The sequence below is a fragment of the Podarcis tiliguerta genome (assembly GCF_965153285.1).
Source record: "Podarcis tiliguerta genome assembly, chromosome: 6".
Classification (NCBI taxonomy): Eukaryota; Metazoa; Chordata; class Lepidosauria; order Squamata; family Lacertidae; genus Podarcis; species Podarcis tiliguerta.
In genome coordinates, this window is record NC_139539.1 from 71,788,215 (window position 1) to 71,814,888 (window position 26,674).

Below are 26,674 nucleotides of genomic sequence, written 5' to 3' on the forward strand. Positions count from 1 at the left end.
TGTTTTGGCAAGCCCAGGTTGCACAATGACTGCTGACTGGAGATTTTTGGGCTTTTTGCGATAAGGAAAGTGAGGAGGGGATTGCGCTAGAAAGTGTGGGTGCTTTGATGGAACAACATCTAAACGCAGGTCAATAGTGCTGCTGAAGCCAGAGCGATGCTAGATGAAGTTGTGGCTTTTCCCGTTGGGCAGCCCTTCTGTCGTTTGCACCAGTTTGCATAAGAAGCCTCTCAAGATGGTTGGATTCTGAGAAGCGTCTCTTGTGTTTCTAAGCAGCTAGTAGGAGCTGAGAGCCAGCTGCAATGCCAGAGCTTGCAAGCAGCTAGTTCTCAAAGCAGGAGGAGGAGGAGGAGGAGGAGGGAGAGAAGGAGCTATATATATTATATATATATAATATATTACACACATGGGAAGCTGATGCTTCGATTGACGAGCACGGGGGAGTTACTGCTTCCGCTTCTTTCTTTAAGGGGGAAAAAAGCCACACACAACCAAAAATCCTTAATAGGGGAGGAAAGACGCGAGCGAGAAGGAAGCGCCTTTTCAAAATCCACCCACCTCTCTCCCCACCCCCTCCTGCTCTCCGGCAGCCTTGGAAACGGCATTTGCGCTGCCTCCGCCGCTGCGTTCGGGCAGGGACCGGTTCAAAGCAAGGCAAGGGATTAAGCGCAGGGCGAGCTTTTCGCAGGCGCGGGGGCAGCCAGCGGAGAGGCGCCGGGGGGCCGCATCCCCGCGGCGAAGGATGGAACTTTGAGCGCGCCGGGGGCAAGGAATCCGGTCCTGGAGTGGAAAGGATCCCTCCGATCGTCTCCAAAGCTTGTTGGATCCAAGTCTCCAGTCTGAGGGATTTATTTAACTGGGGTTTTTTTTGGAACGACTTACTGATATATATTTTTTGCACGCAGGCAAATCTGCAAGAGGAGACTTCCGTGCGCCTGCGGGGGCCTGAGTCCACTACCCACTCTGATCTATACGGGACGCTGCGGGATTAAAGGACCGGCGACCGCCCCCCCCACAAATCCCCCCCAGTGGTCGCAGCGGAGCGCTGTGCGCGCGCGCGCCGCGACCCGTTTCCCCGGCGCGCAGTTGCTGCGCTCTCCTGCCTCGCTCGGAACGTCTTGGAGAGCTGCCGCGGACGGAGCGCGCTTAGGACCCCTTCCCCAGCCCCTCCAGCGGCGCCCGGGGCTCCGCCTGCCGCGGGGGAAGCCCGTGCTCGTTGCCTCCATCACTCCCCCGGAGGGGCCTTGCCCCACGTGCGCGATCCTGCGCCCAGGACCTCGCCGCCTCCGCCCCTTGCCATCCATGCGCTCGGCCGTGCGCCCGGACGCCTTTGGTCCTGTTCTTCTTCCTGCTCCTGCCTGGGACTAAGGCGCCTCCTCCTTCCCCCGGTGGATGCCTCCGGGAAGCGGGCGGAGCGCGCAGCCGGGGAGGGGGGCTGCCGCTGCCGCCGCCGGAGTACATGCCAGTGCCCTCTCCTCCTGCTCCTCCTCCACCTCCTGCTGCTGCTGCTGCTCTGCTCACCAGAATGCTTTACTTCCAGATGGTGATCATGGCAGGGACTGTGATGCTGGCTTATTACTTCGAGTACACCGACACCTTCTCGGTCAACGTGCAGGGCTTCTTCTGCTACGAGAGCGCCTATCGCAAGCCTTACCCGGGCCCGGAGGAGAGCAGCGCGGTGCCCCCCGTGCTCCTCTACTCGCTGGCGGCGGGGGTGCCCGTGCTGGTGGTAAGCGTCGCTGTCGGCAAGCGAGGTCCCTCCCCTCTGCCTCTCCCACCCTCTGGGTCTGTCCCCCTTTTTCTGGCACACCCCCACCCCCGGGAAATATATACAGTATGTGCTTTTCGCCTTTTAAGTTGCTCAACTTGTTGATAAGGTGTCAGGAGGGCACAGGGGTGCCAACTTGAATAAAATATGGGGGGGGGGGAGAGGCAGCTAAGCCCCATCCCACATAATTGATCACATGATGGGGCACACCCACACCATTGGAATGCCAATGCCTATCAACTTTGGGGAGGCCCTCAAATATTTTATTGGGGGGTCGGAAGGCAAAGGGACCTCAGCCCCTAGGAGTTGGCACCTATCGGAGGGCACAAGGAGAGAGCAATAAATTGAGGGGGGTGGAATCCACTGTCAGTGGGTCAGTTGTTTGGAGGTAAGACATCCTCCTTCATGCTATGCCTTGTTGTTAGTATTTTGAGTGCTGGAATATTATCCAACATTCTTGCACTTCTGTTCCTTTATTGGGATGAGATAGCGCAACCCCCCCTTTTTTTTTGCTTGAGTCCAAATATGTTCCCTGGTGCCTTTGAGATGGGTTCAGTAATTGGGCCACCAGTTGGACTCTCTCATTTGGGGAGGGGGCTCTCCACTCTTCTCAGCCATTTTCTAAGGACAGCTAGTTGAGAGAGGGCCTTCGGGTTTTCAGAAAAGCTAGATTCAGTGCTAGTCTGTTTCGGAGAAGGAATAGTGCCTCCACAGCCCCCATCCTTCTTTAAAAACCAAACCCAACCCTGACATGATTTTTGTTTGGCTCCATTCAAAGCATGCGTTAGTCACAGATCCGGTGGGTAGCATTCTGGAGGAGACCAGTTGCTGATAATAGCCACATGTTAATATTTCAGCCAACGGGAAAACAAAAAAAAAAAAGACAAGCTTGGTTATTTCTGACAGTAGATCGCTATTTAAAATGGAGCAGGTGCTTCTTCTGATTTCTGCCTAGTACATTTAAGAGATACACGGAGTGGCACGTGGCATGATGTGCAAGTGAAATCCTAAAATCCTGCTACTTATATGTGGTTTTCTGTACATATCTTTTTTAAAAATAGAAGTAATTACACACACACACACAGAGAGATATGTGGCTGTGTTGTAATGCAGTTCAGCTGGGTTCTCAGCTGGGGGGTGGGGAAGAATATCAGCAGCAAAGCAACAAAACATCTGCCTTTAAACGGCTCAGTGTACAAGTTGTAATGTCAGCTGACAAAAGCATTAGCATCATTTAATAATCCTTGACCATATTGAACAGATGAACAGAAAGGGGAGTGTGTGGCTGTTAGGGCTGGATTATATATAGACATGAACGCACACATGCGTGCATGTACACACACACACACAGATACTGCATAGAATTAGTCTTGTTCTCGAATCTGCTGATTTCCCCCTTGGTAGCAGTAAATATTAAGGCCATAAAGATGAATGGTAATATTTTGGAATTTGCAGTTTAATAAAGCCATGGTCTCCTCGGAAATTCTGAATGGAAAAATAAAACTCAGAGAGAATTTCCTTTCCATCACAGCAGGGCTTTGCTTAGGAGTCTCTTTAATTATAAATCAATCACACTTGCAACCCTGCGAGTCTTCATAGTGATTTTAAACCTGAGAGCCAACTTATGCCCTAATCAAGAAATAATTGAAGGCAGGGCTAGCACAGGTTGCCTCCCACCTTGCAAATGTTAAGGCAGAGTGTTGGATAGAATGATATTGTGCTTTTCTCAGGCCAGGAAGAACTGGAAAGGGGAAAACTTTTTGAGTGCCCTTCCAAGAAAACACACACAAAAACTTAATGTTTTAAACTATGCAACTGCCTGTCCTCTTTTTAAAAGCTTCTTTGCTTTTCAGTATATATATATATATATATATGCAGGTTTTGGTGTCCTCGGGTGTCTTCCGGGTTGGCGCCATCGCCGAATGGCGGACTCCCTCCGAGCTCCGGAGGGAGTCTGCTCGGCAGGGGCTGGGTCCTACCGCACCGGCGATGCGGGGACCCTTAGAAACCACGGCCACGGAGGCCGTGGACATGGAGACTCGGCTTGCACCGTTAGCGCCCTCCCGACTCGTGAAGGAGCCTTTTTAAAGGCTACGGATCGGGTGCCGGGGAGAAGCGTGGTGCCTTGAGTCCTCTGCTTCCCCTGCTGAGCGCAGCCGCATGCCATCCGGCGGAGAGCGCTGACTTCTTCCATTGAAAATTCGGACTTTTCAACAATAACCCGTGAGTAAATCTGGAAATCGGGTTCAAAAGGAGGAAAAAAGAAATTTTTTTTTCGAATTGGATACGAGCGGGGGGGATTCAAAAAGGAAGTCAGTCCCCTCCCTACTGTAAATTGTCTAAAACAAAGACGGGGAAACCAAGACCCAAAAAGGCTTGCATTGCTGATAAAAATTACAATTCCACGATGGGGAACTACAAGAACTGTGCTGGAGGAGGAACTGGAGAAGGGAAACACAACCCCCCCCCCTGGGAACCGGGGCGATTGAAGAGAGAGCCTGGTGAAAGGAGTCGGAGAGTTCGACAGTTTTCAAAATAGCTGTCAAAGTCGGAAAGTGGAGTGGATTTTATTATGAGAACTTGGCTGGTTAAATTTGCTTCAATTTGCTACAATTTGTTAAAATCTGGATACAAAATGGCGAATATGGATAACAACTTGACTTTTGGACTAGAGGAAACAAAGTTATAACAATCCCCCTCGAGGAGCTTCGGGACATTACAAGGACTGGGAAAGTGGAAAAACACCAATGGAATTTTACAGAACTGGTTACCTTCTGGGAAAGCTGCAAAACGGAAACAACATCTCGTCTGCAGGGTGTTTTCTGCAGACAATAGACTTTTCTATTGAAGAAAGGAAGGGACTGAACGTAAGGTTTTGCCCCTGAACAACAACCATCCCTGCAGACTTACCAAACTTGCGAATTACAACGTTTAAGCAGCGGAACAAAAGGAAATTAGACTACAAACCGGAAAGAACAACGGAGGGAGTTTCACTACAGTTTTCTTAAAGACTGAAGTTAAAGCTTTGGAGAATAATAATAATAATAATAATTTTGATTATCAAAAAATTTATTTCTAATTTTAAAAAAAAAAAAGGGAAAGCCAGCTGGAGTTGGGGAAAAGTTGTGATTTATGGCCTTAAGAATTCCAGGCAGATACTAGGGGTTGATGGTCAGGGGGAAATTAAACCGGGGACAGGGGGGGGGAGAACTAAAACTCCAAAGGCTTGCCAACTTTGTTCTTTTTTGTTGAATTGGTCTTTCTTTTTTATTATTCATTATATCTCTTATTTTTTACCTTTTCTATTGTTATTATCTGGGGTGTTTTTTTTTATCAAAAATGGAAATTGTGGAATGAAAGGGGGTGGGTCCTGGGGAAAGAACATTGGGTTGTTTATTATTATTAAGGGTAAAACAAATTAAGCTTTAATTTGAAAGGGGAATTTGTGTGGCCAACAATGTGAAACGGGAATATGGTGGGGGTGGGGGAAGGGGGGAGTCCCATAAGTGATTATGCATTTTTTGAAAAATTTTAATAAATATTATTTAAAAAAAAAAAATAAAAACGTACAGTGGGAGAAGATCCCTAAAAAAAAAAAAAAAAAAGTGTTGTGATGGTTTTGTTGCTTTTCATTTATCCTTGTAATCTGCTATTTGCCTGGAGCAAGTAAAATGTACGTTCTGGCAAATGCAAACTTTGTGTCTTTCTGCTTCTCCTCACCTTTAAGAGGTACTGAGCTCTAAACCAGGGGTGGGGAACCGAATCTGACTAGCAGACCAGATGTGGTGTAGTGGTTAAGAGCGGTGGACTTGTAATCTGGTGAACCGGGTTCATGTCTCTGCTCCTCCACATGCAGCTGCTGGGTGACCTTGGGCTAGTCACACTTCTCTGAAGTCTCTCAGCCTCACTCACCTCACAGAGTGTTTGTTGTGGGGGAGGAAGAGAGAAAGGAGAATGTTAGCCGCTTTGAGACTCCTTCTGGATATCAAATCCAAACTCCTCTTCTTCTTCATGATCTCCTCATAGGGCAAGTTTGGCATGTGGGTAGCCCCGCCAACAGTCAATCACTATTACATCACCATGACAACAGTTCAGCATCCTTCTTGCTCTGAACTCTGCTCCAGATAAGAGCGGCCAACTTAGGGGTGCTCCCAGAGTCCCCCAAACTCATCTTTCCTTCAGAGGTGTCTTGGTAAGTCCCTGGCTCCTAGCATAGGAGAGCTGAGACTCTTCTCATTGTCAAGCTCTCCTTGAGGTTAGCAGACAAATTCCCTTCTCACCTCCCTCAGTGTCTCTTCCAGTAAGGAATTTACTTCCTGGGTTTCTATATCAGGTTGCAACCCAGAAGGATTTCCCTGTCATCTCTGAGGCTGAGACAGTGTTTCTCTGTTTATCTCTTCCTTCCAAATCTATGCTGCTCCTCTGGCTGCCTCCTTCCCACCTTCTCTTACTCTTCATAGTATGCAGAGGAGCAAAAGCACCCCTCACACAGCTGTGAGGTTCCATGGAGGCAAGGCTCAGTTATGTCAAGCCCATGACAAGTCCCAGCTTTCAGCCAGCCTTTGACAGCCAGGTGACTCCCCCCCACCATGGGTTTTGCAAAGTGCTTTGCAAGGTGTTGTGTTAAGCAGCTGTTCTGAATTCCCCAAGCTGCATGCACTTTTCCTTGCCACGGGAGGGAGGTGCTTGGAAAATGAATCTATTCCCCCTCTCCAAATAAACACATTCAACAAGAGAAGGTTTTCTATTTGGATTGTGGCTGGCTGGTGCTGGTGCCGCAACACACTCACAACAGTTGCAAGAAACAGTTGAGAGAGCTGACTCAGATACTCAGCAAACAAAAGGGGCTTCAACATTCTCAGGGCTCAACAAGAGTTTCAATGAGAAGGAGGGATCAATATTTTTAAAAAACCTTTTGCGCAAGCACAGTAGTAGTTGACTTTGGGTGCCTGGAGTGCTGAACATTGACCTTGTAGCTACAGAATGTCGTTTAACATTCTAGATAGACATTGGCTTGTAATGCAACAGAGAATCATAAGCAGGACAAGTTCATAAACCAAACCAGATTCATATTCAAGCTTTGGCAATATCACTGCTTGAGAGACCAAGGACCATGTAGGAGCAGAAATGGTCTCCCTACTCTTCATTACCAGTGTTAGAAACTCAGATTTATAAGCTAGGACCAAATGACTCCTTAAACCAAGGTTACAGTCACCAAAACGAAATGTCTAGTTGTCATTTTGGGGCAAGACAGGTCTCAAGTCTTATTTTTGAAATGATGGACTGACTGTGAGTGATTATCAGTTAAACATCTGGCTAGTTCAGATGACAACTTTGAGTTAGGTTAAGAGCTTTGAGAACTTAAAGAAGAAAAGTCGCTTGATCCAGGGATAGTCCACATATATATTGGCTTAGTCCGACCTCTTTTCCTTAATGGTGACGTGGACCATTCATAACACAGGGATATTCTTCACAACTGTGAGCAGGGCAGTCGGGGCGGGGTGTAAGTGAGGATAGGCTAAAACAATTAACTGTAATGTTGTTCGCTGCTCCTGCTCAGGCTGCATAGAAAAAGGATTTTGGTTTCTGAAATTCATTCTGGCTGTGCGGATAAAATAGAACTGATAGAATTCTACAGGGTGTGGCATTAGTGTGTGAAAACAGTCAAGATCCAGTGATGCCCAGGCATGCAGTTCTAGATGGTGCAGATGTCTGGCACCCAGACATCTTTGCTTGGTCGTAAGTGGCCAATAGTCAGATGCAAAATGTGCCTGGCTAATTTCGAACATTGTTCATTACATAAAGGTTATATGGCATATCAACTAATAAGCAGAAACACTATCCAATCAAATGCGATTTACTTATAAATGTGATAACTGTGGATTATTATTATTATTTGCCAATTAAAAAAATCCACATAATTCATTAGAAAGGGTGTTTTGTTGTGGTTCCTAAATGTCTCGTTGCAGCTATAATGTGGCTTTTCAAGGACAACTTTGAGAGGGCAGTCAATGGCAGCAAAAACAACATGTCTTGTGGCACTTTAAAGACCTAACAAATTTATTAGGGCATAAGGTTCTGTAGAGACCAGAAAAAGTTTGTGCCATAATAAATTTGTTAGTCTTACAAATGTGCCATGGGGCTCTTGGTTGTTTCAAGGACAGTAGCACAGACCTGAAAACTTGAGAAATATGTCAACTTCTCACATCTCAAGACTTTCTCCCCAAGGCACAGCAGTCAGAAATCACCTTTCTTGGCACTGTTATCATTTGTCCTGTCCTTGTTGGCACATGATTTTCTGGCTACCGCTGTGAACACGTTTTGTATCATTTGAACAGAAAGGAAGGAAATAAATTTGCTGCCCAAACAATTCAGTGCTTTTTAAGTGATCACCACATATCTGTTAAAAATTGAGCTCAGAATCGTGAGCATGTTGATTGGGATTAGGAGCTTACATTTTGGATTTAGCCATTTGATGCCTTCTTTGAAGTTTATGGAACTGTCAATTTTAGTACTTGGTAGCATTTCAGGACTGATGGGGGCACATCCTGGTGACGTGTATATATAATGTCTGCTCACTGTGAAGTAGGGATGGGGAACCTGTAGCCCTCCAGATGGTGGACTGCAACTCCCATCATTCCTCATCATTGGCCATGCTGGCTGGGGCTGATGGGAATTGGTGTCCAACAGCCAATAGAGCTTCCCTGTCTCTGCTGGAAAAGATGCACAGTGTCCTACAAAGCACAATATATTGTGTGCTTCTTTCCCTTCCCACTTTCTGTCCTTCTTTCTGGAGTGAATTCTTGCTTCCTTTTCCTTTCAGCAACAACTATGATGTGGAGTTATACATGTACACAAAGTGTAGGTGATGATTTGGTTTTCTTGTAATCCTGGACTGCAGAAACTCTTTAAACTATGTTTTAAATCTCTACATTGCAGTAATGATATCAGCCATGGTTAGTGTTGATAGCATGAACCCTAAACCATGGATCATAGCAACCAGGGAAGGGAGGAATCTGTGAAGTGTGATTGCTTTTCCAAGGCTAGCCCCCTTTGTGCAAACCATGGCTTTCAGGAAGTCAGCTTTGTACATGCACTGGTTCTTGGCTAATCACTTTCAACCATACATGAGTAACAACGAATGCTGCCATATGATGCTGATATACATTTCACATTGCTTGATGTTGGGAGGATTCTGCACATCTAGCCTTTCTCGATCCTGAACACGTTGCATGGAATCTTTTAAAAAAATCTATTCCAATAAGATGTAATGCCACATTTTGTGCTAGAAAAGCTTTATTTACAAGGATAGTGACTGAGAATCTTCATACCTCTAGAGTAGGTCCCATTGTTTCAATAGCACGCAATAGCGTGTTGCCTGTTTCATGTAATGTAAAGGAAATGCACCGTGTATGAACATTGATTAATTGTATGGGTGAAACAGTAATCACAGAGCATCCATGGCAGACTGGGCTTTCATGCTTTTCCTTATCACCCAATCCTGAGCGATGGAGGCAGTTTATGCCTTCAGCTGTGATTTGATGGGTGCGTTATTGAACGATGTACAGTAAAGGTGTGTGTCAATCATCCATTATTTTCATGCGTTGCAATCCTGCTGTTTTCGAGACATGTCAGATTCCATTTGGACTTAATATCATCACTAATGTGTTTAAGATCAGGATGCCAGTCATCATTATCTATGCCAAATGAGGGCACCATAGATGATAAGGAGAGCGAGCGTGATCCTTTTTGTAGTCCATTTCTAAGGCAACTCAGATGGTGACATACTGATGTTGTAGGTGCATATGCCAGTGCAAATGCTTAGGATGAAGCTATTAGTGCAGGCTATGTAGAAGTACACAATCTATGCCCGTCTGCCTTTCAACAGACCAGTAGCCAAATACAATATTTCCTTAGACCAGGGTTAAGGAGTCTCTGACCGACTGGTGCAATCCCAGCCATCAAGGTCAGGGTAAAGAGGTGTATCTTCAGCATGTGGTAAAAACTGTCTAGTGAAGATGCCAGGCTCACCTTTGTGGGGAGGGAATTCCACAAGTTAGGGGCCAACACAGAGAATGCCATCACCTCAGTCAACATAACCCTTGACCTTCTGAGGGCAATGGAACTAACAAGAGGGCTTCCTCTGCTGATTTTCACACATGAAACTGTCTGTAGTGAAGAAGGTGGACTTTCAGATATTTGAGGCCTATGTCACTTAGGACTTTAAAAGCGCACATGAGCCCCTTAATTGATCAGTCTCCAAGGAGACACATTCTAGCCAAGTAAAAGCAAAATGAGGTGGGTGAGGGATGTAGCCTGGGGAGAAGTGTGTGGGCTGGGGAGAGTCCAGAGGGTGAGACAGAGAGGCCTTTGGCCTCCCTGCTCTAGAAAGAGCAAGTATTGACGTCTTCAGCATGCATTGTACATAATACTTCCTATAACCTCACTGTATACAGTGATAGACCAAATCACAATGCAGATCAGATGCCACTCAGAGGGCAAGAGTTCTTCCTTCTGCTAGACTAAAACTGTTTTGCTGTCCATTAAGCAGAGGCATATCAAGAGATGGGGACTTGCAATAAGTCCTTGCATTGGAGAAATGTGTGCTACTAAGGTCCCTTACTTGGGAGGGATGTGCCATAAACATAACGTGTTGGTCTTTTGAGCATAGAGCTGTGTCATATCCAGCCCCTTGTGGGAAGGTTAGCCCACCCACATTGTTTCTCTCTTCCCCCTTACTCCTCTCAGTTATCTACTTTTTCTAAGGAAATGGAGTTCAGAAGGTGTGCTTGCTTGAAATTTACATGTTAATTGGGTTTTGGGCTCTCAGGTTAATTAGGTTTAACATCTGTTTCACACTGGGATTATTCCTGTGATTGACTGAGGAAGCGATGAGGGTTTTGAGGTTACCAGACAGGCCGTTGCATGTCTCGTCTCTTAACCCCCCAACCACACATTTTGCTCATATAATTCCCTGGGCTTGGGAACAGGCTAACTTTTGACTCTGCATGTTTCAGCTGATGCTGTTTGTCACACAACTTTAGTGACCAACATCCAGCTGAAGTAGGATTTAGTCAACGTATCTTTTGTTTAATGTCTCCAAATGTAGTGCAGTAAATAATAATGAACAGCCGTGAAATATACCCAAAACTGAAACCCCAGTGAGTTCAATGGGACACTGTTTCAAGGATAGGGGTGCGGGGTGCAGATGCTTCAAATAGCACTTTTGCAAAGAAGCTGAGTGGGGATGCTCACCAAACCCTTGACTATCCTCCCCTCTTCTCCTTTGTACCCCTAATGTTGAAGGTGTAAAGGAGCAGTGCTGGGTAAGAGACTGCTAAACAAATAAACAAACAAACAAACAAACAAACAAACAAACAAACAAACAAACGGAAGTGTGTTTGCATCTGGATATGCAAGAGCTGATCTTGTTTTCCAAAGTCCTGCTAAACTTGTGCTAAAGAAGGATGATGAAAGAAGGGACACTTCTCTGAAATATGCTTCTGAATACCAGTTGCTGGAAACCACCGGAGAGAAAAGTGCTATTCTGCTAGTGTTCTGCTTGCATTTGGGTGCATTTGGGTGGTTATGGTGAGAAGAGGATGCTGCAATAGATGAGCCCTTGGCCTGATCCAGCAGGCCCTTCTTTTCAAACCTTGAACTAGTAGAAAATAATGTAGGAAAACAATTCATAACTGATGGTGCCAAAACAAATAATTAAAGCCTGTCTCAGTTTCAGAGTACATAGAACTTCTTCAGCCAGTATGCAGCAATTACCGTAGCTACTATTCTAAGGCCTCTGCCAAAAACCCCAGATTGGCTGTGGTTCCCTAGCACATGTCAGGTAGGTGTTGGGAGGAGGGAAAGGACATGCATAGCCAAAGGGAGACATGTCTCCAAACTTGATTTTCTGATCTGCTTTTGACCTTGTTTGCCTTTGCAGAAAATGTATTCAAGCAGCGATAGTTTTCTCTCTCTCTCATGATGACTGATTTATGCAGTAACACTGTAGACAGCAGCGGTTTCAAACTGTGTCCCAGGGAATCCTGCATTCCTTAGAGGTTTCTCGGGGTTTCCTCAATAGGCAGATAAATAATAGGGAGTGAGTTTCTCTGAAAATTTGCTTACCCACCACGACTGATCCTCTCTCCTGTGTGGCCATAGGAGACTGTTAGCTGAGTCTAGGGGTCATTTTTGGTTCATGGAAAAGTGACAGAGAGGTCCAACAGGACTGGTGAACCATACTTCATCTCCCTAGCCTTCCAAGTTTTGCCCTGTAGGGAGATGAAAATGCCCTCTGGGGAACATTCATTCTCTGCCCCCACATCCTGTCTCTTCAGCTAGAAGAAACAGGAGAGGAAGCACCAATCACTAATGATTCCTCTCCCCCCACTACTTCAGAACATAGAGTTTGGATTTGATATCCCGCCTTTCACTCCCTTTAACGAGTCTCAAAGCGGCTAACATTCTCCTTTCCCTTCCTCCCCCACAACAAACACTCTGTGAGGTGAGTGGGGCTGAGAGACTTCAAAGAAGTGTGACTGGCCCAAGGTCACTCAGCAGCTGCATGTGGAGGAGCGGAGACGCGAACCCGGTTCCCCAGATTACGAGACTACTGCTCTTAACCACTACACCACACTGGCTCTTGTCAAGCAGCTCTGTGGCTGGAAGGTTGAGATCCACTTTTGAGGTGCAAGAACAAGCTACTGCTGAACTGGCTGGCTATGGTTCTTATGCCAGAACACTTTGTGGTGGAGATCAAGTTGCATCTTGAGGATTTCCTTCTGATGCCCCTTGCACAGTCAGTTGTGCATATGACTTTGTGTACAGGCTTGTGAGGCCGCGTGGATGGTAAGTTTTCTGCCACTCATGGCCCTTTGGCTCCGAGCTTAAATGATTTATCGTAGCATGAATTTTTTCAGGCAACAGCATATGAAAGTTTATGCCACAATAAACCAGCTACTCTCTGAGGTGCCATAGCACTTTAAGGCTTACTGTAAATAGAAGTGCTGCCTGATTCTGAATATTACAGACAAATCATTTTGCCTTTTGCTAGGCTTTTAGTAATATTCTTATTTTTGAAAGAAACAACACCATGTATGAGCATCATTTTGTGTGTGCGTGTGTCCGTGTGTGCTTTCTGATTTGGCTCCTGTTAAAAACAGTCTTAAATACTCTGCAGTTTCGAGGCTGAAGAAGCAGATTGGATACGTGCTCACACCTGCACAAGAGGCCAATGTGCTATTCTTTTTGCGGTACCTCATATAAAAGATACAAGCTCAGTAACTCAAGCAATTTGTCTACCTGTTTGTCTCTGACGGGCCTCCTGACCCACTCATTTATCTCTGCAGTTCCCAGTTGACATGGAAGGTTTTGCGCATGGTGTGAAAAGACCAATGTTCTGTTGTGCATACAGCCTTCATACTGTGGCTGTGGGTGACATGGCCCTAAAACTGTGCCTGTAATGAGGGTTTCTCATAGATGAGAGTCATATCCAGTCAGAGAGAATCTGCAGATCTGCAATGATTATTGGGGCTCTGCGATTCAGCATTCCTTCCATTCTAAACTATTGAGTAATAGGGTTTTTGTCTGGAGTCCAAAGGAACAATCTGTCCTCTCCCCCCTGCTGGTTTCAGGAGGCACTGCCAGCCTTGGCGTTCTGAAAAAATGAGATTACTAACAGTTCTTTTAACTTTTCTCCCCCTCTACATAGTACATCTCTGAGGCTCGCTGGAGTCATGATGGCACTAAATAGGATGTGATTCACTCTAATCTATTGTCCCTGGGAAACTCGGAAATAAAATTCTGTACATTTCTTTAAGAAAAGCGATCGCTCATCTTCTCTAAATGAAACACTGAATGCAGGAATGCAGAAATAGCACTCCTATCCTGTATAGTCTTGTGCAACAGAGATTTGTAGCACTTAGCTCTGAAGAGGATAGGTTTCTCAGCTTGTCAGGGTTGGTGCAGTTTCCAGTTGGTACCCTTTGTAGAGTTTGTACAATTTGTCATGGATGCTTTAGTTGAGGTTCCTGCGCTGTAGGAGGTTTTCGGTCTAGGGTCTCTTCCAACTTTACAGTTCTATGACCATTGTATTAAGAAGAATATAGGATAATCTGCCACAAAGTCTAAGGCAAAAACCTTTCACTGGAAATCCAGAACTCGTCTTCATTTTAATCTCTGGCTGTTCAGCGGTTGAGTTTTTCATTGGGCCATTTGCTCTTCCTAGTCAAATATCTTTTTAAGAGGGGAAACATAAAGGGATATGTTCCTTAGAAATGGAGTACCACATGTGTATTATTTTTATGAAGTAGAATGATGGGTAAGCAAATGCCAAGGGAAAAAGAATGTAACGAGCTTCCATCTGTTCCACTTGGCATATAGCTTTGCGGATTTTAATGGTAATTTTGCCTGTTTAAGGGGAGCTGATAGATGTTCCATTCCGTTCACAGCGACATGCACTTTATAGGGATCTTTTCTTCCTAGGTTTTGCCTACGCTAGGAAGACAGGCTGAAATCTTCAGCCTTCCTCCTGTGCATTTAATTCCACCAAACAATGTCAATACTAATGCTGAATAAGACAATGATAACTCTCTTAATGCCATCTTCAGAATGCTGGCTTGGGTCCTAAGTTCCTCTGAGTCAAACTCTGCTCAGGAGATGTTCCTACTAGTGGAATAGGGATACGGCAATTGCGTGGCGAGTTCCCACCCCCCTCCCCCATGGAAATAATGACACATGACACAATTATTAAGGTTAATGGGCCAAATAAGGCCACAACTTTATTGGTCACAGGTGATGAGCGGTATTGGCTTAGGCATTGGTCCTAACCGACTATATATGACTTTAGCCCGTCCGCTTGAAGTCCAGGAAGGGTTAACCACCAGTAGGGGGAGTCCTGCTGATGCACATCAACTAGGAACTCCCCCGGGGTCACCGATTGGGGGTTTGCATTAAGCCCTCACCTCCCCAGGCTTTGGACAGAGCCACGCCCCCTGGAATCCTTTATCGGACTATCCTTCGATATGCGGGGCAGGTGATGGCGCTACCTACCCTCTTCCATCTACAGAACAATACCAATGCCTAATCGCCAATACCAAGAAAGTTGTGACAATTTGCTACGAGGTAGGCGAAAACCAAGTGGCTGCTGCCAATTTGCCAAGTGGAAAAATTCCTACCAGGCCTCTCAACGGTGACCAACCAAGGTCCATGGCAAGATCAAGGAACAAAAACCTTATAGGGCGGGAGGGTAGGGAAAACCGGAACAGCTGGCAGGTGGCAAACAGGGAGATCCCCAGCTGTGTTCTGCCTTAAATAGGGCAGGTCACGCCCCCAGAGCCAGCCGGTTGGCTGGCCAGGGCGTGACGCGGCAGGGAATCCCCCCAATCGTGTGGGGGCTGGGCTCCAGCCGCCGCATGCATGATGGGGCCGTGAAGTCCGCAACCCCACCTCCTCTGTAGGGCAGAAGTGGCTTTTTGGACGGTTGCTCCTACAGCACCCCTGTGCCACCCCAAAATGGTTTAACTGTTTGTTTGCTTTTTACAAAAACAAACAGATTGGTAACATGAGGCCTGGGATGTTAATACTAAATTAGGGTTGCCATACGTCTGGAATTTCTTGGACCTAACCGGTTATCAGCCATCGGAAATAGTGTCCGGGTGGAAATTGCTTTAATGTCTTGGAAAATCTGTATGTATGCCATGTCGGCAGTGTCGTTTGCAGAAGAAGCTTAACAACTTTGGTCAAAACTAAAATATGGCAACCCTATACTAAGTGCACTGAAATTTCAAATCAGCAAATAAGTAATCTGCAAAATCTGTATGGATGCCAAAGCTGTATTAAAAATCAACTAACAATTGACCAAGGAGAACCTGATTGTATCTTCAAAAAGGCAGAAGGTGCCTTGAAGGAAATGTCACACAATGCATTTCCAGGAAGCCAGGAATTTTATGCCACCCTAATAGGTCCATCAGCTTCTTTCATGGAGAAAGAAAGTAAGAAAAAAATCAAAAATTGAACTACTACGGCAATGGAAGCATTGTGCTGTTTTGTGTGTAGCATGACACCTATAAGAACTTATTTTAAAATAAAGCCCTTTGTTGTCATTGTCGAACATTGTCTGTAAAGCACTTTTGCCTGTCAGCATTATTAGACTAAGCATTAACTCTACACATTGTTATGTGTTGGTTCAAAAGAAAAACACTAAAAATAACATGGTTGTTAAATCACATGGAAGGAAGAAAGACCCTCTTCCCTGTTTTCAAAAGGCATATTTGGAAGGATGATACTGGCAGGAAAAAAAAATGAGTTGCAAAAGGCAGGTTTACAAGCATATTATGCAAAAACTTTGCAGAGACATTTTTGGAAATAATTCACATTGACGTTTAGGTGGCCATCTAGAGGCAAGTCTGTTGACAGTTTGATGAAATAGAAGCACGGGAAGAGATAAATGATCAAAGGCAGCAGTCAGAAGTGTCAGAGTAGATGTCACCTAAGATGGTTATTATATAATGTACGAGGAACCTACAACAAAATGTTGCTGGCAATGGTGTTCTCACCTCCTAATTGCTCAGGGTGCCTGCCAGCCATGCTCCAGCCTTCCATTCCACACCCAAACTTCTCTGTTTTGCTTTTCTGATAGCCAACCTCCCATGCAGCAGTGGTTGGCAAGGTGGGTGCCCCTCTGCTTACCTGAGCTCCCGTCATGGTTGTTGCTGTGACATACCAGAAGGGTGAGAAGGAGGCAAAGTTGGTGTGGTGCAATTACATTGGCAGGAGAGCTGGACTGACTCCACTCCATCTCGCTGCTGCCTCGCCCCTCCTTCTTGCCCTCCCAGTATGCCCTAGGGCAAACATTGATAGGTGGTCAGGTAAGCAGTTCTGCCATGTCAACCACTAACTATTTCCATGACTATTTCCTCAATGGGTTATTCTTGGGAGTTTTCGCTCCCTTGGATATTCTATCAAAAGGTTTTGTTTTGTTTTGTATTCCTGAACACTTAGTGGTTCGCCAGATACTCCAGTCTTTTTTCTCAGTGGCTCTGTTTTGGCTATATAGTGGTATCTCGTGTTACATATGCTTCAGGTTACAGACTCCACTAACCCAGAAATAGTATCTCGGGTTAAGAACTTTGCTTCAGGATGAGAACAGAAATTGTGCTCCGGCGGTGTGGCAGCAGTGGGAGGCTCCATTAGCTAAAGTGGTACCTCAGGTTAAAAACAGTTTCAGGTTAAGAACGGACCTCTGGAACGAATTAAGTACTTAACCTGAGGTACCACTGTAATCCTGTTGGCACTAGTTACCCGCACTCATTATTCAAAAAAAAGTGACCAAACATTTGTATAGCGCTTTTAGGTGTTCAAAGCGCTCCACATTCATTATCTATTTGTAAAGATTACAACAACATTGTAAGGCAACCCTGCAGTATCATCCCCCACACTGAGGGGGGAAACAAACAGCTTGCCAAAGGCTACTGTCGGGAGGAGGTCAGCAATAAAACACCCAGTGTCAGTGATGTTAACTCTTTATTCAAAGATGCCCAAACAGTGCAGGCCTAGCGATCACATCATCTCTTCCCTGTAGGTATTGCCCCAATGAGGCAGTTGTGAAGACTGAAGGTCGGTGCCTTCCACTGCTCTCTTGAGGCTCCTCCCCCAGTTCCTTCCCCAGCTTCTTTGTCTTGTCTCTCTTTGTCCCCCCCCCCCATTCCTCTCCATGTTCTGGGAGACCAGGGGGAAGGGGAGCTGGTCGCAACAGGAAGGGGAGACTCCCTGGCTCCTTCAGCAACCTGCTTCATCTCTGCCTCTTGGTCCTCTCCAGCCTCTGCTTCTGCCGCTGATTCTGAACTGCTCTCTGCCACTGCCTCCTTCTGCTCGCTAAACCCTGTTGCCTCTTCAGCTTCCTCTACCTCCTCCTCCCAGTCTGCTCCGTCTTCCCCCTCTGAACACTCATCATCATTCCACCACCAATCTCTGGGCTCTGAGCCTTCCTCCCTTGGGGGTTCCCCAGTTGATGCTTCCTCTGAATCCAGCCAGTCCATGACAGCTACTTACTGACCGTATGGCCCATGTGAGATGTTCAAGAGGCTTTACTGAAATATCAACAATAAACCAAACATCTGATCCTTTCATTATATATATATGCAGATATCATGTTTTAATAGTTGATGTTTCACTAAGATTCATCCACACTCCCTATTTTTAAAAATTTCCAATAGAGTGGAGCATTTGTGGCTTCCAGTTATAGCTGTTGGTATAATGGTTGCAGTGAAGCAACCATTTTAAAATTGCTGTTAGATTTGAATTTCAAAGGAAGTTAGTATTGAATATCCATCTGGCATATATTTGTTCTATTCTGCATTGTGCAAACACCTGACCATAGGCTGTTGAGTCTGCAATATCATGCTTGGATTCATTTCTTGCTCACCTATTAGGGGTTTTCATGCCCACTGCTACAGGATGGCTTTAAATTCATAGGGCTGAGTAGGGAAGGGAGCATGGAGCAAGAGTGTCCTGGGAGAATATTGGAGATGCTGTACCTTAAGCGATGTAATCACGCATGGATGGCCTGAAGATCTTAATGTGCTTTATTGCTGCTTGTTTGCACAAGAGGCAGAGGTTTAGGAAAGGACAGATTGTTGTTGTTCTAGGTTCACATCTTCTTTTTTGCCATTTGATGAGTGAAAGTATTCTTGTGTATGCATCAATGGAAAGGTGAGATATTTATTCATAAACGGCCTCCACAGAAGTACATAATTTTGTTTTGCCTTTACCTGGACAAACGACACAGAGCCAGATATGAGAATTGGGTGCTGTTCATCTGAGAATGTGCTTATATAAGGCTAAAAAATCCACCCCTTTGTTCTTTTAAAAAGTACCCAAGTGCAAAGGCTGAGCATCCTCTTCAACAATGGTCACCTGAAAGAAGAGGCTTGCTATGTATCACAGCAATTCCTACAACCTCCGGTCCTAGTTTGCATTTCGGCTGCCAGTTGATTACCAATAGCTGTTTAATCCACTTCAACAAGGTATATACCTAGAATTGCTGTGGATTCAATTCAAGTTTCGTACAACAGTAATTGCATTAACAAGCAAACACTTCTTCTAATAGCACATAAATATAGTCTAAGGTAAGCAATAGTGGCACTTAACCATTTCTTACAAAATCTAGATCTTAAGATTTCAGTAGTTCTAAATAGGAGAGCATTTTTCTAAGTTTCCAGCTCTTGTAAGATATCACCACTCAAGTGATGAAAACAGGCCGGTATGTTCAAACTTCTGAGTGTATACAGTTTCTGAGAATCTTATCATGTGAAGATAGTAAGTCACTATAAGTTAGGGTCACAATTGAAACTACCTTACTGTTTCTTATCATTCCCACAACTTGAACATATACAAAGGGAGTTGATTAATTAAATTACTGACCCTAAAAATTCCTCAACAACACATATAATTCTTCTGAATAAGACAAATTCTAAATTTATTTTTGACAAGTTTGACAATAGTGCATTTTTTGGCTGTTCTTATGACATCACTGTATTCAGCTTATCATATCCAAACATTCCTTCACCCCAAATTTATTGGTCATTGATTGATAAAACATAACTTTAAGTACCATTGTGAACTTGAATGATAGATTGAGCATCCCTTAAGCTTCATATAAACCTTTACACTCCAACAGTAGGGAGGAAGTCAATGTAGGGTTAAGTAGATTGCTCCATCAGCACAACCATATCTCTTTTCCTGGTGGAACAATTTGTCCCTCCTCTCCCCACATGCTGTTCTGGGATTCTCTTGACCTACATGGGGGATATGGGAGGAGGAGAGACGGAAAGCCCCATTGCTCTAGTGGAAGTACTTGCGTGGGCTTCTGCTGCTGGAACCAAAAAACGAAATCTTAGTTTTATTCTCTAGCATTCTTCCTCCATATATTAAACCATTCTGGCTTGTGAACGAAGTTGATAGAATTCATTATGAGCTTGCTTTGAGTCTATGTCCTTCCTTAGTATAATTATTGCTTTCACTTAATTACCTCTTAACATTTTTAATTATTTCTCAGGACCCGTTCCCATTTTGCAATGGCTTGCTTTTGTTCAATATCTTCTGCTCCTTATTTGGAGAAGCCATTCTTAGCAATTCCAGCAGAACTAAAGGAGATGCACTGCTGTCAATGGCCTGGCATATAGGTGGTGTGGTTGACTTAAAAGGGCTGTGTGACTGGATATGTAACAGCACAGGATGTGTGTTGCACATGCAAGCTTCTGAACATGCACTCTATTCTTTGTCAGAAGCTCATCCTGCACTCGAGTAGGACCCTGGCAGAGACACATGCCCGACTGGCATGTTCTCTGCCTCCTGGTCGATTGTTCAGGAGCTTCAAAAGCTCTCTTCAGCCTGAACATCACAGTGACTGATGCCAACCGACATCGGCACACAGAGTTTGTGTAGTTTGCATAACAGACCTCAGCAACTCAGCATTTTGGCTAATCTACTTTATTTACATAAAAACACACACAGAGCACTGCAACATGGCTCCCTCACTCTCTAGCATCAGACAGCAAAGAGAAAAAAAGAACAAAGGACAATAGTCCCACTTCACAGAACACAGTAACACAAATATCCTGTCTTGTCACTTCCCACTCTGTGGAGTCAAAACATATACCGTCATGTGATATACAAAAATCCCATGACTGCAAACATGGGGCAGGAATTCTAACATCCTTCCTCCTTTTTAATGTGAAGTGGGACATGTGAGTGTAGGGATGTGCTGAAGTATGCTCTTTAGCATGCAACATGTTCAGCAGAAATGGACTTGGATCCTGAGTTGCCCTTCTGTGAATGGAAAGAACTCTGATCCAGTGGATGCTAATAGTGGTAGAAAGGTAGGCAAAGAGATTTTCACCAATTGTTCCTGAAGCCTCCAGTGCCATCTCCCACACTTTTCTGGAGTATCCTCCAACCCCCAGAGCATCATTTTGTTGGCTGGTAAAGGTAAAGGTAAAGGTACCCCTGCCCATACGGGCCAGTCTTGACAGACTCTAGGGTTGTGCGCCCATCTCACTCAAAGAGGCCAAGGGCCAGCGCTGTCTGAAGACACTTCCGGGTCACGTGGCCAGCGTGACATCGCTGCTCTGGCGAGCCAGAGCCGCACACGGAAACGCCGTTTACCTTCCCACTAGTAAGCGGTCCCTATTTATCTACTTGCACCCAGGGGTGCTTTCGAACTGCTAGGTTGGCAGGCGCTGGGACCGAGCGACGGGAGCGCACCCTGCCGCGGGGATTCGAACCGCCGACCTTTCGATTGGCAAGCCCTAGGCACTGAGGCTTTAACCCACAGCGCCACCGGCGTCTCGCGCCACCCGCGTCCCGCGTTGGCTGGTACAGAGGACTATAGGAGGAAGTGATGGAAACCAGCTCCTTTTGCTAGCAGGGATATCTCATGAGATTGCTCTCTTTTGGCCCAAATTTACATTTCATATCTTCTGTAGAGTGTGTTACATGTGTTGGTTTGGCTTGAGGATGGAAACTCCTCCTGAATGAATGCATGAAATCATGATGAATAATTTCCGAGGCTTTTAATTTAGATTTGTTATCATGAATCAGTAATTATTTTTTCAAAATAATAATAATATTATGAATCATCTTAAAAGGAGCCTCTTTTGTTTTGGTGTGCTTGCAGTTATTTCTGAAGTTCATGCAAATCTGCATACCAGGCCTTTTTTCAGGGGGAATTCACAGCAGCACCTCTCTGGTGGGTGTCATTGCCATTCTAAGAGAATGAGGGAGGTGTTCACAGTGAGTTCCGGCACCTGTTTTTTTCTAGGGAAATAGCACTGCTGCGTAACATTAGGCTAATAGTTCACATCTGAAATCAGAGGAGGGGTGGCTAACCTGCAAGTTGGATACATTCCACCAAGAGGCATGGAGTGGACCACAGAATGAGAGTGAATGGGATGGGGAAGGGAAGAAAGATAGAGAGCAGGCAGAAGAGGAGAAAGAGGGAGTTGTCAACCCATCTGCTGTATTCCACTTTGTGTGTCAGTCCTCCCTCTCTCGTGTGTGTGTCTTTGTGTATGTTTGTCTACACGTGCTTGAAAGAGCGGCCAACCCACAATGTAAATTTGGGTCAAAAGAGAGCCATCTAATTTAGCACATTGCATTTTACTTGTACTCATAGGATCGAGGCCATGGTGTGTGGTGATGCGTCAAATTTTTCTTCCAATTTCTTAACGCTCATGCATTCCCAGCATTGGCAATCTAGGCTTGAAGAGAAAACCTCTTTCATGGGGAATGAAAGGGCATACTCAGACGATGTATAAAATATTAGAACAAAAAAGCTTTTAGCTCCGCTGTGTCACAAAACATGCCACTCTATACCACAGATTGTTTTTCAAAAGGCTGGGGGACTGAATAATAGATCTTGTCACTTGGTGTTGTGTGAAATGCTCTCATATAGATCTCCACCTGAAACTCCCAGTTCAAAATATCTGATTAATATGTTCTTTCCAGCCAGCCAGTCAATCATTATTTATGGCTTTTGCCAAATAATCCTTTCAGCTACAAGCTGCAATTTAGTCTTCCCTACTTACCTGTGGTAAGTAGCAATTTCCCCCTGGGGACTGGAATAGAGACAGATTCCACCGTTACTCCCTTTTGTCAACTCATAAGACTGCATCTATCTCATCTGTGCCTGCTGTCCTCATTGTTTATATCCAGGGCTGGCATTGTGAATTGCTACACACTTTTAATTTCTGTGATCTGTGTTGGCTGCCTCCTTCTGCCCTGATGTCATGGACTAGTTGGGCACAAAGGAATGGTGGGAGGAATCCACTGGGGAACCCCCAAGGGAAGAAGGCTCAGAGACGAGGTATTGGTGGTGGGACAATGAAGAAGGAGAAGACTGGGAAGAGGAGGTACTGGAAGCTGAAGAGGTAACAGGTCTGTGGCAGAGTCCAGAATCAGAGACAGAAGCTGAAGCAGGAAGAGGAGGAGGAGTTTGGACTTGATATCCCGCCTTTCACTCCTCTTAAGGAGTCTCAAAGCGGCTAACAATCTCCTTTCCCTTCCTCCCCGACAACAAGCACTCTGTGAGGTGAGTGGGGCTGAGAGACTTCAGAGAAGTGTGACTAGCCCAAGGTAACCCAGCAGCTGCATGTGGAGGAGCGGGGAAGCGAACCCGGTTCACCAGATTACAAGTCCACTGCTCTTAACCACTACACCACACTGGCTCTCTCAGGAGAGTAGGGAGGCCAACAGGCAGAGATTAGTCAGGCTGGTGAAGAGTCACGGGTGTCTCCCCCTCCTGCTGTGACAAGCTCCCATCCCCGCTGGTCTCCCAGAATCAGGAGAGGCATGAAGAGGGTGAGGAGAGGTTGGCTGCACTCAGATGCAATCTCTAGTTGCTTGGAGAAAACCCTGGAGATGAGGGGACTTAGGCAGCTGTGGTGGTGGGGCAGGGACCTCCAGTCTCAGCAACTGCTTCATGGGCGCAAGACCTACTGGAGATGAGTTGTCACAAGGACTCCCAATATCAAGGGTTCTATATTATGCACTCCCAAATATAGAGAATCCCTGAATTCTCCGTTGTTTTGCACAGGGAATGATCAAGGTTAAATCACCCCACACTTGGTCATGTTGCCCCACTCCCATCTGTTAAACAGCTGATGCAGGTTCCCGGGATTGTGCAGAAAAATATGGATTTCTTGCAAGCTGTGAGAGAAGAATGGAGAAGCTGTGTAGAGGAGAGATGAGATGATCACCCCCTCCAGTTGCTACTGAAAAGTCTGAATTTGTGTAAAATGAATCATGTTTACCATTACGTGAAGCGCAAAAGTCAAGGAAAACAAACCATTATAAACAAAGCAAAAGAAGAAAGTTGAGCCTTGTCGTGGATGTAAAAAGGAAAAACAAGGATATAATAATAAGAATAATAAAAGCCCATGCACTAAAACAAAACAAGTACAATACAGAAACTTCAGTTGGCTAAATCCGTGAACTGTAAGAATATAATAATGAAGGGCAGGATTTACCGAACCAGCCCCATTCCCCCCTCTCCTCCCCCATGTACCCCCAGGCCCCAAAATTGGCTGGAGAGGGGAATGGGAGAATCCTAGAGCAGTGTGTGAGGAGGAGGGGGATAGTTCCACCAGATGAGCCGCAATGCTTCCAAGGTGGAACAATTGTATGACATTGTATCCTCAACATGTATATAAGTATAGGTAAAGGTAAAGGACCCCTGGATGGTTAAGTCCAGTCAAAGGCAATGATGGGGTTGCAGCACTCATCTTGCTTTTTAGGCCGAGGGAGCCAGCGTTTGTCCACAGACAGCTTTCCGGGTCATGTGGCCAGCATGACTGAACCGCTTCTGGCGCAATGGGACACCGTGATGAGCAGTGGCGTAGCGTGGGTTGTCAGCACCCGGGGCAAGGCAAGTAATTTGCGCCCCTCCCCCGCTGCACTGTCCCTCCCCCAGATAGTCCTTCGCTCTCTCTCCGCACCGCACCGCACGCCTGGCACCCTCCCCTCCACAGTGGGCGGCGACCCGGCGGCTCGGATCGGATTTGCACAGCCAGCACTGCAGTGAGAGAGAGTGAGTGAGCCAGGTAGGGGCAGAGAGCTGCGAGTGTGAGCGCCCCCCCCGATGTTGCGGCCAGTGCGGCCGGCCCCCCCCCTGCACCCCTCACGCTACGCCACTGGTGATGAGTGCCAGAGTTGTTTACCTTCCTGCTGCAGCAGTACTTATTTATCTATTTGCACTGGTGTGCTTTCAAACTGCTTGGTTGGCAGGAGCTGGGGCAGAGCAACAGGAGCTCACCACTGCTGAGCAGATTCGAACCGCTGACCTTCCCTCACAGTAATGTGAGTAAGAAGGAATACAGGAGAGTACATTAAATGCCCTCAATATTCTTCAGCGGAGTTGTGTGAATACCTGGAATGCCAGATACATTCAGCTTCATCAGCCTTCCTCAGTAGTCTGCATTCTTACTCCAGTTCCTATGTTGTACGTATCCAAAATTAAAACGTTTCCTTAAAAAATAAATTTTAAAAATGAACAGATTGACCACATATCTTCCATTCCTATGACTTAAAATGATCTTATGCTCACCAAATACTTCAAAATCACCCTTGCTTATTGCCAGGTGAATGGTCAGTGTCTTCAAATTGCAATAATTAGCAGAATCACCTGTTAAGAATAACATATAAAAACCATATTTAAAAAACCCTCAACCTTCCTCATTGCAGCATGTCCAGGGGGGTCCCTGGCAGTTCCTCCCTCCCTGTGACACCAGCCCTGATTTTTACCATTTACCTCACAATGTCCATAAAGGGAAAGATGGGCCGTTTTATGCACCAGTGGTAATGTTACAATAGCAAATTAAGCTGACATGTGACCCACATTTTGCCCTAATATAGCTAGCTCCATTATACCTTTTAATGTATACCACAGGTCAATTGGTAAATAATATGCCGTGCAAAAGCCCCATATCCAAATATCAATAACAAGCTGGAGGTGGTGTGTAATATTTTACGCACAGAAATCAGTCATTGAATTCCTAATTCCATTCATTTGTTTCAGTCTTTTCCTGCCACCGTTCAGAGAAAGGCCTCATCATCAGAATCACCGAAACAATTTAGGCATAGAAAGCAGCACGTGAAACTTTAAACCAAGCAGCAGCATAAAAAGGTCCAGATAAAAGAAATTAAACAATTTAACATGATTTGAAGCAGAGAAGCGGCGACAATTTAAGATCACAATCGCAAAGGCAACATTAAATTTACGTGTGGTATCAAATTTGTTTCTTAATGTTCAGTTCCAGTGTCAATCTCATTATTTATTCTAATCAGCAAGATATCCAGCTGAATTAACAAGGAAATTGTTTTCCTTTCCCTTCAAAATGGCTGGTTATTTTCCCCAATAGTGGGGAGAAAAAACAGCATCCTGCTTATAAGGGAATTAAGCAGGGCATTCTGTGTCTATTAAACAAACAAGGAGCAATGGCAACAAGGAAATACAACTGAAATGGCCCCAGGGGAAGGCTCAGCATAATGAACTAGAAATTGCTACTGATAGTTCTTTTGCTGCTGCTCTTCCTGTCAGCGGTCTCACCTCACAAGCCAATATCAGTTTACAGAAAAGTGCAGGTCTCATTTACAAAACCTCAAAGGACCACAGTTTACACTGTTGGATTTTTCTTTAGAGCAATTGCCAGCATGCAAAGTAGATTTCCCTGAGGCGGCAACAGTTGCTAAGGATGCACAAATAAATGTCACTTTTGGTGAGTCCAAGGGCAGATCTTTAAGATACACCTACCTGCTATGAATCTGCACAACAGCAACAAGCTTGCATTGACTTTTCCTTTGTGGTGTTTAACAGGGATAGGGATTAAGGCACCAGCTATGTATGGGGACGTGGGTGGCACTGTGGGTTAAACCACAGAGCCTAGGACTTGCCAATCAGAAGGTTGGCGGTTCGAATCCCCGCAACGGGGTGAGCTCCCGTTGCTCGGTCCCAGCTCCTGCCAACCTAGCAGTTTGAAAGCATGTCAAAGTGCAAGTAGATAAATAGGTACCCCTCCAGCGGGAAGGTAAACAGCGTTTCCGTGCACTGCTCTGGTTCGCCAGAAGTGGCTTAGTCATGCTGGCCACATGACCCAGAAGCTGTACGCCGGCTCCCTCGGCCAATAAAGCCAGATGAGTGCTGCAACCCCAGAGTTGGCCAGGACTGGACCTAATGGTCAGGGGTCCCTTTACCTTTTTATGTGTGTTGTAGGGGTTAGAGTGCTGGATCAGGAATCTGGGAGACCAGGGTTCAAATCCCCACTTGTCCATGAGGTTCTATGGCACGTGTTACTGCAGCACTGGTGGGCAGTAAGGAAATTTTACCATCAAGAAAGATGCATTAGTGGG

At 45.5% G+C, this 26,674-nt stretch overlaps 1 protein-coding gene across 1 annotated transcript in view; it reads left to right on the forward strand.

Moving 5' to 3' along the window:
* Positions 1-462: 462 nt before the first annotated feature.
* Positions 463-26,674, forward strand: part of PLPPR5 (phospholipid phosphatase related 5) — a 95,708-nt gene continuing 69,496 nt past the window's right edge. The window contains exon 1 of the mRNA XM_083445058.1: positions 463-1,729. Coding sequence (XP_083301184.1) covers positions 1,460-1,729 — 270 coding nt within the window. The 5' untranslated portion in view covers positions 463-1,459. The remainder of the gene's footprint in view (positions 1,730-26,674) is intronic.